The sequence below is a fragment of the Podarcis pityusensis genome (genome assembly GCF_964106645.2).
Source record: "Podarcis pityusensis genome assembly, chromosome: 5".
Lineage (NCBI taxonomy): Eukaryota > Metazoa > Chordata > Lepidosauria > Squamata > Lacertidae > Podarcis > Podarcis pityusensis.
The window spans coordinates 53,065,691-53,082,935 of NC_138032.1; the positions used below are offsets into that span (position 1 = coordinate 53,065,691).

The 17,245-nt window shown below is 45.4% G+C and overlaps 1 protein-coding gene across 1 annotated transcript; it reads right to left on the bottom strand.

Moving 5' to 3' along the window:
- Positions 1-558: 558 nt before the first annotated feature.
- Positions 559-15,592, bottom strand: SFXN4 (sideroflexin 4). The gene is made up of 14 exons (XM_081005320.1): positions 15,485-15,592; positions 13,849-13,914; positions 12,334-12,408; positions 11,613-11,639; positions 11,471-11,525; positions 10,652-10,677; positions 8,187-8,240; positions 8,005-8,088; positions 7,843-7,905; positions 7,011-7,098; positions 5,458-5,573; positions 3,785-3,870; positions 2,817-2,934; positions 559-1,482 (listed from the first exon to the last, which is right to left on the bottom strand). The coding sequence occupies exons 1-14, from the start codon at positions 15,521-15,523 to the stop codon at positions 1,405-1,407; spliced, it is 975 nt and encodes a 324-aa protein (XP_080861446.1). The 5' UTR covers positions 15,524-15,592; the 3' UTR covers positions 559-1,404.
- Positions 15,593-17,245: the final 1,653 nt, after the last annotated feature.

Sequence of the window (17,245 nt, forward strand, 5' to 3'; positions counted from 1 at the left end):
ATTTTTCAAGTTATGTATCATTTAAAATTAGCCTTCCAGTTTCCATGTATATAAAATGTTCTGGTTCTGGGACCAGCAGTGTCTGCATAGGTAAGAGAGGCCTCTCTCTGTGTGTACACAGTGTGTACACACACAAATATGTATATATGTATTTATATGTGTGTGTATATATATATATCCCACACACCAAAGCCTAATCAGAACACAATCAGGATCCTGTTGATAATCATACTATTTACATTTGTACTAATGAACTGGAGTATACCCTACAGGGAGAGCAGAGTACAACCTCAGCAGAGTACACACTGATTCTTCAAATACTAGTTCCAGATTATTAAGCAGAAAAGCATTTTCCTGCATCTGTACTGCTGGATTAAACCTGACTCCTGTTTGGGCAGACACTGTGATAAAGCCAGTCGTGTGAGCAGCATGGAACAGGCTACCTTGGCAGCGATAAAACTACGCATAATCTTCTGTTCCTACCTCTCTAAAAAATGCTCAGTACAACTTTACCATATCGACAGCAGTTGAAACTTTTGAATGAAACATTTGCACAAGTGCACATGTATGAATATTTAATAGATAAGGATGGGGGGGACCTGTTGCCCTCCCAAGTGTTTCTCCATGTGCCAGCTCCCATCAGCTGCAGCCAGCAGGGCCAGTGGTTAGGGTGATGGGTGTTGGTAGTACAGCAACAGCTGGCAGGTGCCATATTGGCTGCTACTGCTCTAGTTCCTCTACCCCAAACACCTCTCACAGCACTTTGAGCACCTTCCTTCTATATAGAAAACATTTCCCCTATTGAAAGCTGCTCCCAAGCCGCAAGCTGTGAACGGTTTCGTGACGAAGTAGGGAACTTTGTAGAGCCCACGCCACAAGCTACAGCATTCTTGCCATAGGGTAAACCACAGTACAATTTGCATAGCCTTTCTGAAGCTTTAACCAGGATCCAGCTCGACCAGGGAAGCAGCTTAAATTTCACCAGAAGGTAGTGATCACATAATGTTCTCTTTAGCAAAGTCCTTTGAAGTTGGCAGTCACTGAAAGCATCACTGGGTAGCTGGGGGAACTTTAAATTGTCCTTTTGTTCTCTGCCACAGGCTTTCAATGGATACACACAGGTATTTCACACAATTAAACCTTTTCTCTATTGAAGGGCGTTAGTAATATGTTGGGAGTTTTCTCAACAAATGTAGTTCTTTTCATACATGATTGCATCAGAAGGTAGAGATTTTGCATTAAACAGATGTACAGAAGATGAGTCTGATCAAATGTTGATTCATGTCTTTCAACATAATCAACAACTTCCTAGGTGAAAGATACCAAATGTTCACTTCCATAAGTTTGAATATGCAACTTTGATATACCAGGAACAGCAGTCCTGGTCATTATCAAGTGCCCACATTAAAGTCCTTTGTAGTAGAAGACTTCAGTTTCTTCCGTGGAAGCAGCTATTTCAGGTTCAAGATCACTTGTTTTTATCTGGAAAACAGACATGAAGTTCTTACAATTTCAAACTTATTACCGGTTTTTAGGTACACCACATGAGTTCAGCTCTGTGCACAAGGATAAGTCAATATATTTCCATTAGGATCATCACACAAAATAAGTGTGTTACAGGAATCGTATAACACAAATCTTATGCTAGAATCTCTGAAGCATTAGCACTGAAGACAACAGAACTACTCAGAAGTCTATCCCTCTTGAAAATAAATATGAAATATAAATGTGCTTAGGAAAGGGTTTCAGTTTGACTTGCCACATTTCAATGCTGTTTCTAGTTATAGGTTAGCAAATACAGTCTCTAGAACAGGAGACAAACCCCTGTATTAACTTGAGAGGTAGGCCCCGTCTGAAATTCTCAGAGTGTTTTAACAATCCCTCTTCCCAGGGAACTCTGGGAATTGTAGCTCTGTGAGGAAACAGGAGCCTCCTAACAACTCTCAGCACCCTTAACAAACCTGTTGTTGTTGTTGGCATCTGTCTGTCTCAGGAGGCAATGGAGTGTGCCTCTGAGGGTGAAGTCAAACAGGTGAGGAATCACAGCACCTGCTGTGGCTGCAGAGACCAGAAACTCTTAACTGTTGTCCTCCCATGTTGTTTTTGCTTCATTAGCAACACCAAAGTGAGGTCGCTGGGGAGCAAGCCTGCACAGTGCCTATGGAGGTCCTGAGCTGCCCAGACGATATGTCCCCCATCTTGGCTTCGCTGAAGTGGTCCAAAGGAAAGCAGAGCAATACATTTGGCACCAGCTTGAGTGCAGGAGTTGCCAGAAGGAGGGGTGCAAGAACCCATCCAAATGATTTAGGGATTCCACTCCAGCTTTAACAAACTCCCCGATTCTTTGGGGACTGTTTAAAGTGATATAATAGTGCTTTGCAGTGCTTTTTTCTAAAGGTTTAGGGGTACTCTCATTTTCCTACTCATATTGAAATACTGCCCCTCAATGAGACCAAACGTAGATTCACAAAATGTTTATTTCAAAGGTCCCTCCCCCCTTTTTAAGGTATCTGACTTTCAGGAGACACAACACCCCCTATGCCAAATCTGCACCTTTTATGTGGAAGTATTTGAAAACTTAGTCATCATACCAGGCGCTGTGCTCCATTCCAGGTTTTCTTCTCTCTTTTCCCCATAGCAACTCATATTTAAAACACAGCCGTTCTAGGGACACTGGGAGCTGCTACAAGGAAAATTCCAAGGAGCCACATGCAAACCCAGCTTGAGTAGATTTCTGCCTTTCTGATTCTTTCAATGCTTTTTGCCCTTAAGACCACCAGCAGAGATTTGCAAGGAGGACAGAATGCAAGAACTACCTTGCCAATTGGTGGCATCCAACTGAGCGAAACGGGTACCATTCCTCCAAGGACTGCAACGGTCAAAACATATCTCAGCGGACTCAAAACAAATGGCTTTCGAAGTAAACTGCTTGTGCTGCAAAAGAGATGGCATGGGTAGATTATTATATAGCATGGTACTGTATAGGCATCTGTATAACCAGTCACAAGCTCTCTTGTATGGAATCACAGATTTGTAGAGTTGGAAGGGAACACAAATTATCATCTAGTTCAACTCCCTGCAATGCAGGAATCTTTCGCCCAACATGGGGCTCAAACCCACAACCCTGTGATTAAGAGTCTCATGCTCTACCAACTGAGCTATCTGAGGAGCAGGAGTGCTGGAAGACATTTGGAAGAATAGCTCAGGAAGACAGCTATGAGCTGCTGCTGATCCAACACTGTAGGGACAGTTGTCTCATCCTTCAAGGCATTTAAGTTGAAGGAAACATTTCGGTCTTTCTCCTGGGTCAAAGTACAAAGTGTCCTATTGTCTCAGACTTTTCCCACTGTGAGTTTTCCCACCTGTGAGTTTACATTCCCAGGGTAATGCTCAAGGTAAAAGTGTTCAGGTTAGAGACCCACGATACCTTTTGCAGAACGTGAGAAAATCCCTAAGGTTAGCCTACTGCTGTGAGAAGATGCAGAGACTTCTAAAAGTCAGTGGCTTGCTTCTGTCTCCAAATCTGTGGCCCTCCAGGTGTTGCTGGTCTACAACTCCCATCATCCCTGACCTCTGGTCATGATGTCTAGGGATGATGGGGAAGACAATAACTGGAGGGTGACAGGTCGGGGCAGGACTCATGTTCGAGAATGACGCCACATTCTCTCTGATCCAAGAAATGTGAAGAAACTTGCAAGAGGCAGAAATAAGAATAGCTGCGGACCACCCCAGTAGCAAGGTAATGGGAGTTTTGTTTAAGGGACCTACGCTGAAGACGCCTTACCGCTTTAATAGCTGCAGAGCAACCTCTGGAAAAAACATTGCTGTACCAAACATTACTGCTCGGGTTAGCGCTGTTTGCTCCACAGCCTAGGGAGAGTGAGAAAACACATACACAGAGGAAAGTAAATGTCACAATAGAGATTTGTGTACTTATGCTGCAATCTGTCTAACAATCCTGCTTTTTTATATCACACAAAAATATTAGGAAGGTACATTTGTTTAAAAAGAGGCTCAAAGTGGCACAATGGGGGGCGGGAGGAAAAACAGGAGAGAAAACAGAAGTCAACGAAGTGAGAATTCAACTTACTTGAATTCTCTCTCTCATTACTTTACTAAATTTATCCTAAATGCAGATCCGCTAAGGTAAAAGGTAAAGGACCCCTGGACAGTTAAGTCCAGTCAATGGTGACTATGGGGTTGCAGCGCTCATCTCGCTTTCAGGCCGAGGGAGCCTGCGTTTGTCCACAGACAGCTTTCTGGGTCATGTGGCCAGCATGACTAAATCACTACTAGTGCAACAGAACACCGTGACAGAAACCAGAGCGCACGGAAACACTGTTTACCTTCCTGCTGCAGCGGTACCTATTTATCTACTTGCACTGGTGTGATTTCAAACTGCTAGGTTGGCAGGAGCTGGGACTGAGCAACGGGAGCTCACCCCAAAACAGGGATTCGAAGCACAGACCTTCTGATCGGCAAGTGCAAGAGGCTCAGTGGTTTAGACCACAACGCCATCTGCTAAGTCACCCCCTTAGCATAGCCATCAACTTTTCCCTTTTTTTAAGGGAAATTCCCTTATTCCAATTAGGATTCCTCGCAAGAAAAGGGAAAAGTTGACAGCTATGCTCCTTAGCTTCTCTTGTCACAGTGAGGTGCACCAGAATATGGAAAACCTTGTCAGGATTGGGGGACTAGCAGCCCTCCAGATGGATTACGACCCTCATCGACCGTGATTATTGGCTATACTGACTGGGGCTGATGGAGTTGGGATCTAAAGCATCTGTTTCCCCATTGCAGCTAGGGGTTTCCATTACATGAACAACATGTCATGAACGTTTGGTGGGGTAGAGGATTATTGGGCTATGGAAAAGTCACAATATGGGACATTAGCTCAGTACTGCCTTGTCTGGACAGGCAGTTGCTCTCCAGCATTTCAGACAGGGGTCTCCCCTAGCCCTACCAGGAGACACTGGGGATTGAACCGGGGACCTTCTACATGCAAAGCAGATGCTCTACCACCAAGCCATCTCCAAGGCCAGTCTTGCCAGCAGCATAGATGACTATCTATGGAGCAAGCAGCCAAGTCCTTCTTGGTTCTACCACAAATAGCCACATCCCAGGTGTCCCACAGAGAAAGAGACAAACAAGATTTTGTCCCCACTGGGGATGCATACTGAACGCACCACTCTGAAAAAGGCAGCTGGAGAAATGGATGAAATATGAGAAAATTGAGCAGACAGCCACAGGAGGCATTGGTGGTGGGGAATCAAGGAGGAATCCCTAAGTGTTACCAGACAGCAGAAGGAGAAGGAAAGATTGAGTCAGTTCAGGCTCTTTTATGTCAGAGTGGTCAGGGGCAGCTGATGAGCACAGGTGCCAGATTTGGGGACATTGCTTCCCACCCCACGAGAGGTTGAGAAGGGGGATAACGAAAATACCTGTTGCTTTACTTACCTTTTCTCCAGCTTTTTGAGACATCCCAATGACCTGGCCTTGGCTGTCCACGACCTCAATCCCGTTCTCATACTCACTGCTTCTAGTTACCATCACATTCAACGCACACAAGAGGGCTGCAAAAGAAAAGGAACGCAAACATTTGTCAAAAAGTAGGTCACTGGTGATTTTTACGTTCACACTGAATGCACGTTGTATCACATATTCAGGCAATTCTGAGTACTGTTGCCAAGTCCATTTATCTCACAAGAAGCTAGACTTCCCAAAGGATTACTTTCAGGCTTGATGGCAATAGAGTGGTACCTCAGAAGTTGAACAGAATTCATTCCGGAAGTCCATTCGACTTCCAAAACGTTCGAAAACCAAGGCATGGCTTCAAATGGGCTGCAGGAAGCTCCTGCAGCCCATCAGAAGCCACAGAAGTCACATCGGACATTCGGGTTCCAAAGAACGGTCGCACTCACTTCCGGATTTTGATCGTTTGGGAGCCAAAACGTTTGACTCACAAGGCATTTGGGATCCAACGTACGACTGTATCCTTAAAACATGAGGCCACCTGAGCCTCAAGAGACAGCAAAGAACCCAGGGGTACCCCCAAGCCATGTACCTGCTCCTTCAGAGGGAGTGTAACCCCATGAAGAGCAGACAACCTCCCACCCATCCAGTATAGGGAACTGCCCATTAACAGTGCCTCAGTCTTGTCAGGATTGAGCCTCAGTTTTTTTGGCTCTCATCCAGTCCATTATCAAGGCAGGACAACCATGTGCAGGCTTTCCATGTCTGGGAAACTTGAAAATTTATGGTTACTCATCTGCAGCACACTTCCTGGAACGTTTAATATCCCAATGCTGCCACCAGCTCAAGGGGACAGGGACCAGTTTCCAACCAAACCCCTGCGCTGCAAGGTAGTAAACTGCCCCCACTCCTGTTTGCCATCCAACCACTCAGGCCCACGAGAAAGCGGAGTGAATGGTTTAGATCAGGGGTCAGCAACCTTTTTTCAGCTGTGGGCTGGTCTACCGTCCCTCAGACTTGTGGGGGGCCAGTCTATATTTGGGAGGGGGGGAATGAACAAATTTCTATGCCCCACAAATAACCCAGAGATGCATTTTAAATAAAAGGACACATTCTACTTACATGCTGATTCCCAGACCATCCGTGGGCCAGATTGAGAAGGCGAATGGGCCACATCCGGCCCCCGGGACTTAGGTTGCCTACCCCTGGTTTAGATCCTTTATCCCAGGGGTGGCCAACTCCCATGAGGCTGAGATCTACTTTCTGAATTAAAATCTGGCAGTGATCTACCCCTGTTTTTGGGGGGTTCAGCTCAAAGTTGTTAAGCTTCTGTGGGGGAAGCCAGTGATCTACCACTGACATCCAGTGATCTACTGGTAGATCACAATCTACCTGTTGGACGTGCCTGCTTTATCCTGTTTGGAGGCAAGTAAAACCATCAAGTCAAGCAAGAGCCCATTCCCAGTCTTAACCATGGAGAGTTTGAAAGAACAGCTTTCCATCTGTAAGGTTCTTGAATGATTTTCTTGTTTTCTTACCTGTAAGTGGGCCAGGCATGAAGTTCCTGAAGACGCGCTGCCCGGAAGGACTCAGATTATAACGAGTTACAAAGTAGTGAGGAAGAGCCTAGAGACAAAAGGCTGTATTCTTTTATTTATTACAACATATATATCCCACCTTTCCTGCAAGGGAGTTTAGGCAGAGAGACTGTGACTGGCCCATGGTCACACAGTGCGCTTCATGGCTGAGTGGAGATTTGAACTCTGGTCTCCAAGGTCCTAGATTAATACCACTCTCTCTGTGAAGAAGGATTGACTGTTAAACCACTCTGGGAATTGTAGCTTGAAGTGGGGGGTGGGGCAGGGACTAGAAGTTTTCTAGCAACTCTCAGCACCCTTAGCAAATCACAGCTCCCAGAATTCTTTGGGGGAAGCCATGACCGTTTAAAGTGATATTGTGGTGCTTTAATGTGTGGTGTGGATCTGGCCTTGCATTTCCTGCTGTATAGCAGCAAGTCAGATTCAAAACATGAGAGGGAGTCGTAGAGTTAGAAGGGACCACAAGGGCCACCTAGTCCAATCGCTTACAATGCAGGAACCTTTTGCCCATCAAAGGGCAAATGTGAGGCAAAGGCAGCCTTCCCAGGCCATACACCACCCCCAGACACACCTGCTCTCTCTAGACCAAACCCCTTACCAGCTCTGAGACCCTCAGATGTTTTTGCCTGGCTGGAATGTGATAACGCTTCTTTTGCTTGCTTCAATGGAAGAAAGATGGGGGGTGCAAGTGTGTGCAGAAAACAGTCTACTGTAAAAAGGCAAATGCCCCCCCCCCAGAAGGGAATGTGGTATAAAATTTGGTAATACGTACTCCCATGCACGAGGCATACGTGATTACCCCAAAGGAGAGAAGTAATTGCTTTCGTGAAAACACCTATAAAAAACAAACGCACAATCAGAGGAAATTCATTATCCACAATGCTGGCACAATTCACCTCATACGGCCTTTTAAAAATACATAGCTATGTTTTACCATTTCTGTAGTTTTCTTCTCGTCTTGTTTTGGAGCATTCCCATTTGCCAAGCTGACTCCAGCGATATAGTAATGGAAAAGGAACTGCAACATTCAAGACGACAAGCACGCAACCTCAACGTTAGTTAATACATCCACTAATAAATATATGACAAATTAACAGAAAATTGATTGCTCGTTACCTGGCAAATAAAAGCTGACGATGTTTTTCTGTGTGGTAATAAAGTAACGACGACCTGTGAATAAAATGTCGTGAAGGGGGATAAGTATTGACAATCTCACAAGGACACACTTCAGCAACAACAATTTGGATAGCAGGTGATAATTTTATGTTTTGCTGTCGCACCTAAGCAGCTTCCCACCCTCAGCAGATGTTGCCTGACTAACTCCCATCATCCTCATTAGCCCTGCTGGCTAGAGCTAATGGGAGACGTTGAAGTCTAACATCTGGAGGACCACAGGTTAGCCACTCTTAACCTAAAGAAGGGATGAGGAACCTGTGGTCCTGCCAGATGTTGCTGGACTATAACTCCCATAATGTTGATGGGAGATGAGAGTCCAACAATGCGGAGTCAGCCAGCCTTTCCTTGAGGGGTCCTCCAACTCTGTTGGTGGAATTAAGCTGATCTTCTGATTTGTGATGCATCTTGTATTTTAAACAATGCAATTTTATTTTTGGCTTCATGCTCTTCACAGCCTCTTCCCTCCCCCTTAATCTTGATGGTATACAATTTCTGCAAACAAACTAACATCTGGAAGGCCACAGGTTTCCCACTCCTTATTTAAAGAGACTGATCCAGAAGCAATACACACTGGCCACTATCTCTCCCAGCTCCAATGTTATCAGCAGCAATATGGGAGCTACAGAAATGTGGTTGCGCCCAGGCCGCATCAGCAACATCTGAAGGAATTAAGATAACATTGATAGGGTGGGGAGCTAACAACACGCTTCTTCTGCTAGCATTCTTCTCACCCTGAGGCCCACATCACCCATGGCTGTCGAACACTGCCTGAATAGTATAGCAGCCACACCATACAGCATAATGTAGCTAGGCTTCAATTATGGTCATTCACACATTACAAAAGCCCTATACACAAAGCTGCATAAATTCAGCATATACAGGAATCCTCTTGTGTGACAATTTACATACAAGGTTCATGTACGCTTACCAAATTCAACGTGCTTACAGTATGTACGCAAGGGATGCATTTCCATGGAATGCACTCCACACAAAACCTCTCTCCATCTACTGCAATATTCAGAAATAAAGGGTGCCTAGTGGAAGTTTTGTCATAAAACACATCTTAAGTCCACATGCTGTTTGGAGCTACAATGTTGTTGTACAGAGTGCTTCTGCTCAGTGCCCCAACCTATCAGCCACACCCCCTTCCAGGATACTTCATTACAATTCCCTTTCTCTAAGCTTCCCACTTCCTCCTCCCCACAACAGCAATCAGTGCCCTCTGATTATGCTCAGTCCTCGTTGGGCTGTTTGCATTCTCTCCCACCCCATGTTCCTCTTTTTCCATAAAGTTTTCTGTACTTCCGAAAAAACCTGCTTTCCCCGAGCCTGTTGACACGAGCCCGTCGTTTGTGGGTGGTGCTTGTTTCAGGAACAAAAGGATAGGCATTCCAACTGTGAGTTCACTATTAGTGCACATGTGTGTGTGAATATATTCCAAGTCTTTATAGGCCCTGGATCATAGAACCGTAGAGATGGAAGTGACCCTGAGGATCATCTAATCCAGGCAAAGGGAACCTCGGCCCTCCAGATGTTTTGGGACTACAACTCCCATCATCCCTAGCTAACAGGACCAGTGGTCAGGGGTGATGGGAGTTGTAGTCCCAAAAAACATCTGGAGGGCCAAAGATTGCCTATGCCTGATCTAATCCAACTCCCTGCAATGCAGGAATATGCAGCCATCCTATACTGGGATTGAACCTGCAATCTTGGGTGTTCTCAGCGCTACGCTCTAACCAACTGAGCTATCCAGACTGACATGTCAAAACAAGTGCAACTGCAGTTGCTGAGTCGATAGCTCCTTTCACTAGTGCAGGTATGTTCCACTGACATAACGTTAGAATGCCCCTGCTTAACCAAGCCAGTGGCCTACCTAGCATCCTGTTCTCATGGTGGCCAATGAGAAGCCTGCAAGCAGGATCTGACCAGCAATAACGACCTTCTCTCCTACGTAGTATTCAGAAGCAGGCTAACACTGACTCTAGAGTTAGAGCTTAGCCACTGCGGGTAGCAGCCAATGACACCCTTAATCTCCCTGAATTTGTCCAATCCTCTTTTAAAGCCATTGTAGCTGGTGACCATCACTACCTCTTGCAGGAATGAAAATTGTTTTCCTTTAAATGACACACACACACTCTCTCTCACACACATACACACACACACACACAATGATTTGTAGCACATCATAACTATAGACTACACAAGTTAAACAGTTAATTTGGGTGAAGCAAGCGACTGGTGGCTGAAGAGTCCTGCCTTTGCGGGGAAGGCATCGAACCAGACTTCTCCTTCAGTAGCTCTTTTAATGGGGAATCCACTCAATCTGTGAGATTCTGGACTACAGCAAGGGGAAACTGGCACATTTGCAGCTCACAGACACTCTGGAAATGACTATCATTACTCACCAGTGGAGCATAAATAGGCAGGAAAGCTGAGAGAGAGAGAGAGAGAGAGGAATTTTTTTTAAAATTCAGCAAAATCAACTGTTATGTAGGTTGTCTCAGTGGTCTAACTGAGGTCCCTATACATTTAAAGCAGTATCATACCACTTTAGAAAGTCATGGCTTCCCTCAAAGAATCCTGGGAGTTGTTTGTTAAGGATGCTAAGAGTGGTTAGAAGACTCCCCCCCTCCCAATCCCCCTCACAGAACTACAATTCACAGAGTGGTTTAACTGTCAATGCCTCTCCCCAGTGAACTACGGTAATTGTAAATTCTGTGAGGGGATAGGGGCTCCTAACAACTCTCAGCACCCTTAAATTACTGTTCCTAGGATTCTTTGGGGACTATTTATAAGATCAGTGGAGTCATTTATGGAATAAAGGGAGCACGATAAGAAAAGGAAGTCAGTTATTAGAGCGAAAAATGCAAAAACAATGACACCTTATGAACCAATTGTTTATGTGAGGGGAAATGCAATGAACTTTCCACACATTTCTTGGAACCAGCACCTTGCAAGTGACTAGAAGGCAAGTACATTTAAATGAAAACTGAGGTCTCCATATCTAACACATATCCATCAACTGCACAAAAATGATTACAGGTTGCATGTTGCCTACGATCCCAGCAGCGGTAATAAAGGCATTTATGAAGCAACTAGCAGAAGTTCCACCGATACAATTTGTTAGTAAGTTGAACAGTATTTATATTACTCAGGATAACAAGCCACAAACGTTGTATAAGTATATAAACAGCTTTTAGTAAAAACTATGTATGGAAACTGACCTGGAGGCCTAAGTAAGAAAGGAATTGTTTCACCAGTGCAAGGATGTACAGAGGCCTTCATGGAGAAAAGCAAACAAAGAATTAGGATATGTTTTTTAAAATATCAGCTAAAAGAATACCTAGACATGTTATAAAAACTCACCAAACTTAGCTTCCAGGCGTCTCTTATCTAAGCATTAAAACAAAGAGATTTTTAAAAAATCATTTAGAGTAAGTTTTGTTGCATATCATGTCCCTGTCCCACCCGCACATTATGTTTTGAGTTTTCAGGAATATGCTTCCAGCATTTTACCACAGCAGTAGAGATTTAACCAATAAATTTTTTGCCCAAGCAACCTCTGGAAGACCTCTCAGCTAGATCCTGTAGAAACCATCAGGAACGTGGAAGACAGACTTTCCAAGGATGCTGTAATATACTCAAAACTATTTTGAACAAGGAGCAGACATTCCACTGAAAGGCTTCTAGCCTTTTGTCGGTTCCCTGACAAAAGTGAGGTGCTATCTACTCTCTCTAGCTGTGATTCCAGGGATGATCAGGTCGCACACGGCACTTGGCAATTTACACACATCTTAACTGGCCCTGAAATTCCCTCCTGTTGTAAAGTACTGAAACACACTATCTACAGGAGCAGTCCTTCCTTACCCAGAAAACAAGAGTCAGCCCCTAGTGCAAAATGAAGACATTTGGGCCACACTGCATCCCCAGTTACCCACCACCCCCACCTCTCACACAGGTGTTGGGAAGATATATGTGATGGGTGGAAAATCTTCCTGTCGCCCTGTCACTTTGCATACCGCAAATGGTAATTAATTACAATATACTGTATACATAATGTTGTTAGTGGAAGAAGAAGGTCAGATACCTTTTTGTCCTGCAAGGACTCTGCGATGTTTTCTTTACTAGTTGGCAAAAGGGTTCTGGATATGAGGATTTCCTTCTGTTTTACAAGGAAAAGCAGAGAGGTAGGGTCACGCACATAGTTTCTAACCCTGCTTCATCATCTACCTGTATTCGAACTGTACTTTTGGCAGAGAGGGTTGGGTTCAAAGCAGCTGCCTCTCATTTAGATCAGGAGAACAGCAGCTCATGGAGACAGGGTTAACCCCCCTTTTTTGTCCCAGAGCCGCTGCTCTGATCAGCACTGACAGTCCTCCATATCCTCGTGGGGAAATCAGATGTCAGGAGATCAGATCACGAATCTTCCACATCACATATAACCCATCCCTGTGTGTGTGTGTGTGTGTGTGTGTGGAATAATTCTATAAGCTCCACACACAAAACAGGTACCGTATTTTTTGCACCATAACACTCACTTTTTTCCTCCTAGAAAGTAAGGGGAAATGTCTGTGCGTGTTATGGAGCGAATGCCTACGGATGGCGGGGGGAATCTGCTGCAGTCGTGAGCAGACGATCCATGGTTCCCCTTCCTTCCCTCCTCCGTGGCTCGCTTTGAAACAGCAAAGCGGGAGAAGAGCTTCTGAGTGGGGAGGAGAGAGGGACAGAGAGCCTGCTTGCTTTAAAGGAGCAAAGTGGGAGAGGAGAGGAGCCGCTTACACGAGTGTAAGCGGCTCCTGTCCGGTTGGCTCCTTTAAAGCAAGCAGGCTCTCTGTTCCTTTCTCCTCCCCACTCAGCTGGCTAAATAGCAGCAAAGTTTTTCAGCGAGCGGGGAGGAGGGAGAGAAGCAGAGCCTGCTTGCTTCTCCTCTTATACCCCTCTTCTGCATTATTAACAGCATCCTTCTCCACCCACCCCACACGTGTTCCTTGGCCCTTGAGTGCTTTTCCTTCCCTCCCCACTTAAAACGTGATTACAAAGCATGGATCCACATGGATCCTCAGGATTTTTGCACTGGGCTACCTCAAACTCACCGTCAGATCACATGTCTGTGGCCACAGCATGAACCACAAAAATCATACATCCACTGTTTCGTTTAGAATATTTTTTTTCTTGTTTTCCTCCTCTAAAAACTATGTGCGTGTTATGATCGGGTGCGTGTTATAGAGCGAAAAATACGGTAATTGCAGATCCATTTTTAGAGGCTGAGAATTTAAAGTTGGGACTCCTATGCATGCTTACTAGAAAGAAAGTTCCACTTAAATCAATGGAAATAATAATCAGTAGGGCACACTTGGGAGTAAACATGCATAGGTGTGCCCTGCAAAGAGATGTGGCAGCCTGGAGCGGAGGTGGAAGAGAAACAATTGGGGGGAAACCAGTTGGGGGGAAAACTGAAGGGGGGGGTGAAGCAGAAGAAAACCAGGCCTTCACATTTCTAGCCTGGCGTGACATTCAAAATGCAGACTGAGAAACATGGTTGATCTAGCATTAGCTCTTTATCAATGTCAAGGTACAAAAATTAAATAGATAAGCTACTTACATTTGGTATAAACAGGAGCGTAGGGTCCAAAATATCTACCCAATGAAGAAACCTTTGAAAAAAGGTCTAAAGGAAGAGATATGCTTTTTGAGTATTCAGGTATTTTGTGAAGCCGTTATTCCTAAACCAAGCATAGGTAGCCAATAATCTGTGCCTGATACCTAATTCTATTTGCATCTTAAACACTTCTTTTATTTCAACTTCCTAAACTGCCCTCTGTCTCTTTATTGTGCTAAAGCAACACAAAAATAAAAATTAAAAATTAAAAATTGTCCAGTAGCACCTTAGAGACCAACTAAGTTTGTTCTGGGTATAAGCTTTCGTGTGAACAGTTGGCCACACACTTACCTAGTAAAAAACTACACTGAATACAGTTGGGGAGGAATACATGGGACTGTGTCGTACAAAGCACCATTCACAACTATTAGTACACACTGGAGTTTTGTTTTTTAAATGTGCACCCAAATAAAAATCCATGTCTCCCAAGCCATGAACCCAAGCTGTGAATTAACATATTTTCCCCCAAATCAACCTGGCCACATGACCCGGAAGCTGTACACCGACTCCCTCGGCCAATAAAGCGAGATGAGCGCCGCAACCCCAGAGTCGGCCACGACTGGACCTAATGGTCAGGGGTCCCTTTACCTTTACCTTTATCTCCTTGGCAGCTAAGTGAACTGGTCAATACATTTTAAGATGTTACAACAGATTTTCCAACAACCCCAACATGTGAAGTGTTAACTGCACTTGAGAATATTCACATTCAACAAACTACTAACCTAGTTTCTGCTTTCTGGAGTATCCCAGAACAGGTATCAGCAGGACACAGCGAGTAAGGTAAAGGTAAAGGGACCCCGACGATTAGGTCCAGTCGTGACCGACTCTGGGGTTGCAGCGCTCATCTCGCTTTATTGGCCGAGGGAGCCGGCATACATGTGGTCATGTGGCCAGCATGACTAAGCCGCTTCTGGCGAACCTGAGCAGCGCACAGAAACGCCATTTACCTTCCCACCGGAGCGGTACCTATTTATCTACTTGCACCGTGACGTGCTTTCAAACTGCTAGGTTGGCAGGAGCAGGGGCCGAGCAACAGGCGGTCACCCCATCGCAGGGATTCGAACCGCAGACCTTCTGATCGGCAAGTCCTAGGCTCTGTGGTTTAACCCACAGCGCCACATACTTTTGAGTGGGCATGTATTGGACTGCACTTTTGCAAGCAGTTTAAGATATTTCTTTGGGTGGGATAATTGTTACGAATACGATTGTAGTACACACACGCCGCTTTGTCAATTTACAGTTGGCAGCCTTTCACTACAATTCGGACCGGGCCACAGAAATTCGGGTATCACAATCTCCTGCACGCAATGGGAGCAAGGCTCTCTCTGAACGATGCAAGGCTCCCCTCTGAATAGACGTGCGTGGTTGAGACATGCATAGGATCGCATGAGGGAGAAGTGTCGGCAAATCAATGCAAAGGGAGGAGCGATGGGCGATCGCCGCCGCCCGCTTGCAAACGCCATTCAGTCCTCCCTGCCCTCCTCCCTTCCACCACATGCTTCCCTCCGACCTTCTACTCGCCGCGATCTGCAGCAACCCCCCGCCGCCGCCCCATAACCCCTGCGCTTCAAAGTCATACTTGGCCCTCGCTTCTCCAGAACTGCCAGTTCAAATCCATGAGGCTCAGCGCGCAACGCCGGAAAGCGTCTGCTCCGGAAAAGCTTCGGCGGCGCACGAGCGGAGCCCACTTCCCTTCTCTGCTCAGGCCCAGCCTCTCGCGCGAAGCGTATTCTGCGCGGCTGGATCGACAGGCTTCTGCCTTTACCTATGAATGGCTAGGGGGATAGTTTTTGCTTTGCTGGTCAAAGGCGCAGGGAACTGCGGCACTGCTCTTGCGCATTTGAGGAACAAAACAAAAACGCAACCCCTTTATCGATCTCCAAAGAGGAGCGCGGTTTTATGCTGCTTACTTTGGAGTAAGTTTCAAGTAAGCATGCCTAGGATTCGGCTGCCGCGCCTCCCCCGGGTAAGGGACCCGTGGTTTTAGCAATTGCACGACAGTCAGAAATTGGACGGGGAAAGCTTTTCCCGATGTGAAGTTTTCGGGGTGGAGAGGGCAGCAGCTCACGAAGCTCTGCCAGGCAAAGCGGCTGCCTCTCCACGTAGCGCACCTTAATTCCCCCCTGGACTGTTTAAAATAAATAGGGGCTTTCTACTTAAGTGTAGAACTAGGGAATACGAAAATGAACGACACCCCCTTATTCATTTATGCAGATTCGATTTTCCCCTTTAACCTATGTATTTGAAAGGGAGACTCCACCCCTTTATTTACCACTCGCAACGTCTAGGCTTGCCAGGTCTAGATGCTGAGAGGGCTCCTCCTGTACCCTTATTATGACATTTGTTTCCCATCTCTTTCCTGAAGCTCAAACAGGCATACATTTATTTATTTGTTACAGCAATTTGTATTCCACTTACGCCCATTTAAAAATTCAGCCATGAGAAGGCAGGGGACAGCAACCATGTCATGTGTCATGGCTGCTCCATCAATATGGATTGGCAAAAGCACAGAGGAATGCGCTAAGTGGGCAGTTCTTTTACACTGCCAGCCCACTCCCAACAGAATAAGGCCGATTCAAACATACTTAACGCATCAGCGTTCAGCTCACAAAGGACCACAAAGGAAAGCACCGTAATTCAGTGGCTGAGCAATTGTTTTGCCTACAGAAGGTCCCAAGTTTATTCCCTGGGTATCTCCAGATAGTTGTGAATGTCCCATCTGAAACCCTGAAGAACCACTGTTAGTGTAGACACTAAGTTATACATGTTTTATATGAAATCTTTGTGGTTACTGTTTCACAGATGAAAGTCACCATCTAGTGCTGGAATTTCGTCTTCGCTCAAGGAGCAACTTTGAGTTATCCATTGTAACTGTATTTCCCTCCCCGACCCCAAAATCTGTTTCAACTGCAATTTAGCCCAGTGCAGCCTTCTCTTGAGAGCCCAGAGGTACCCTTTCCTACCCAAAACTGAACAATCTTACAGTAACTGAATGTGTGCTCATTATAAACTTTCCTATGCAGCCCAGTTGTATGAGTGTGTATTCACAAGTCCCACTGTGTTAAATTTAATTATTAATTTAAGTAATTGTGCATAACTTTGTGCATCGGGCAGAACAAATTCTCTGAGGACTGCCTGCTATTGCCGCTGCGATGACATGATTGGGGTGAATGAGTATTTTCTTGTAAGAACATATGGCCAAAGGCTTACCTAGCATCCTAGGTAACCAGTAGGTTACCTAGGTTACCTAGCAACCAGCATCCTGCTTCCCAGAGTGATCAGCCGAATGGGAATCCCATTGGTAGGACATGAACACAATAGCCTTCCTCTGCTATTCCCT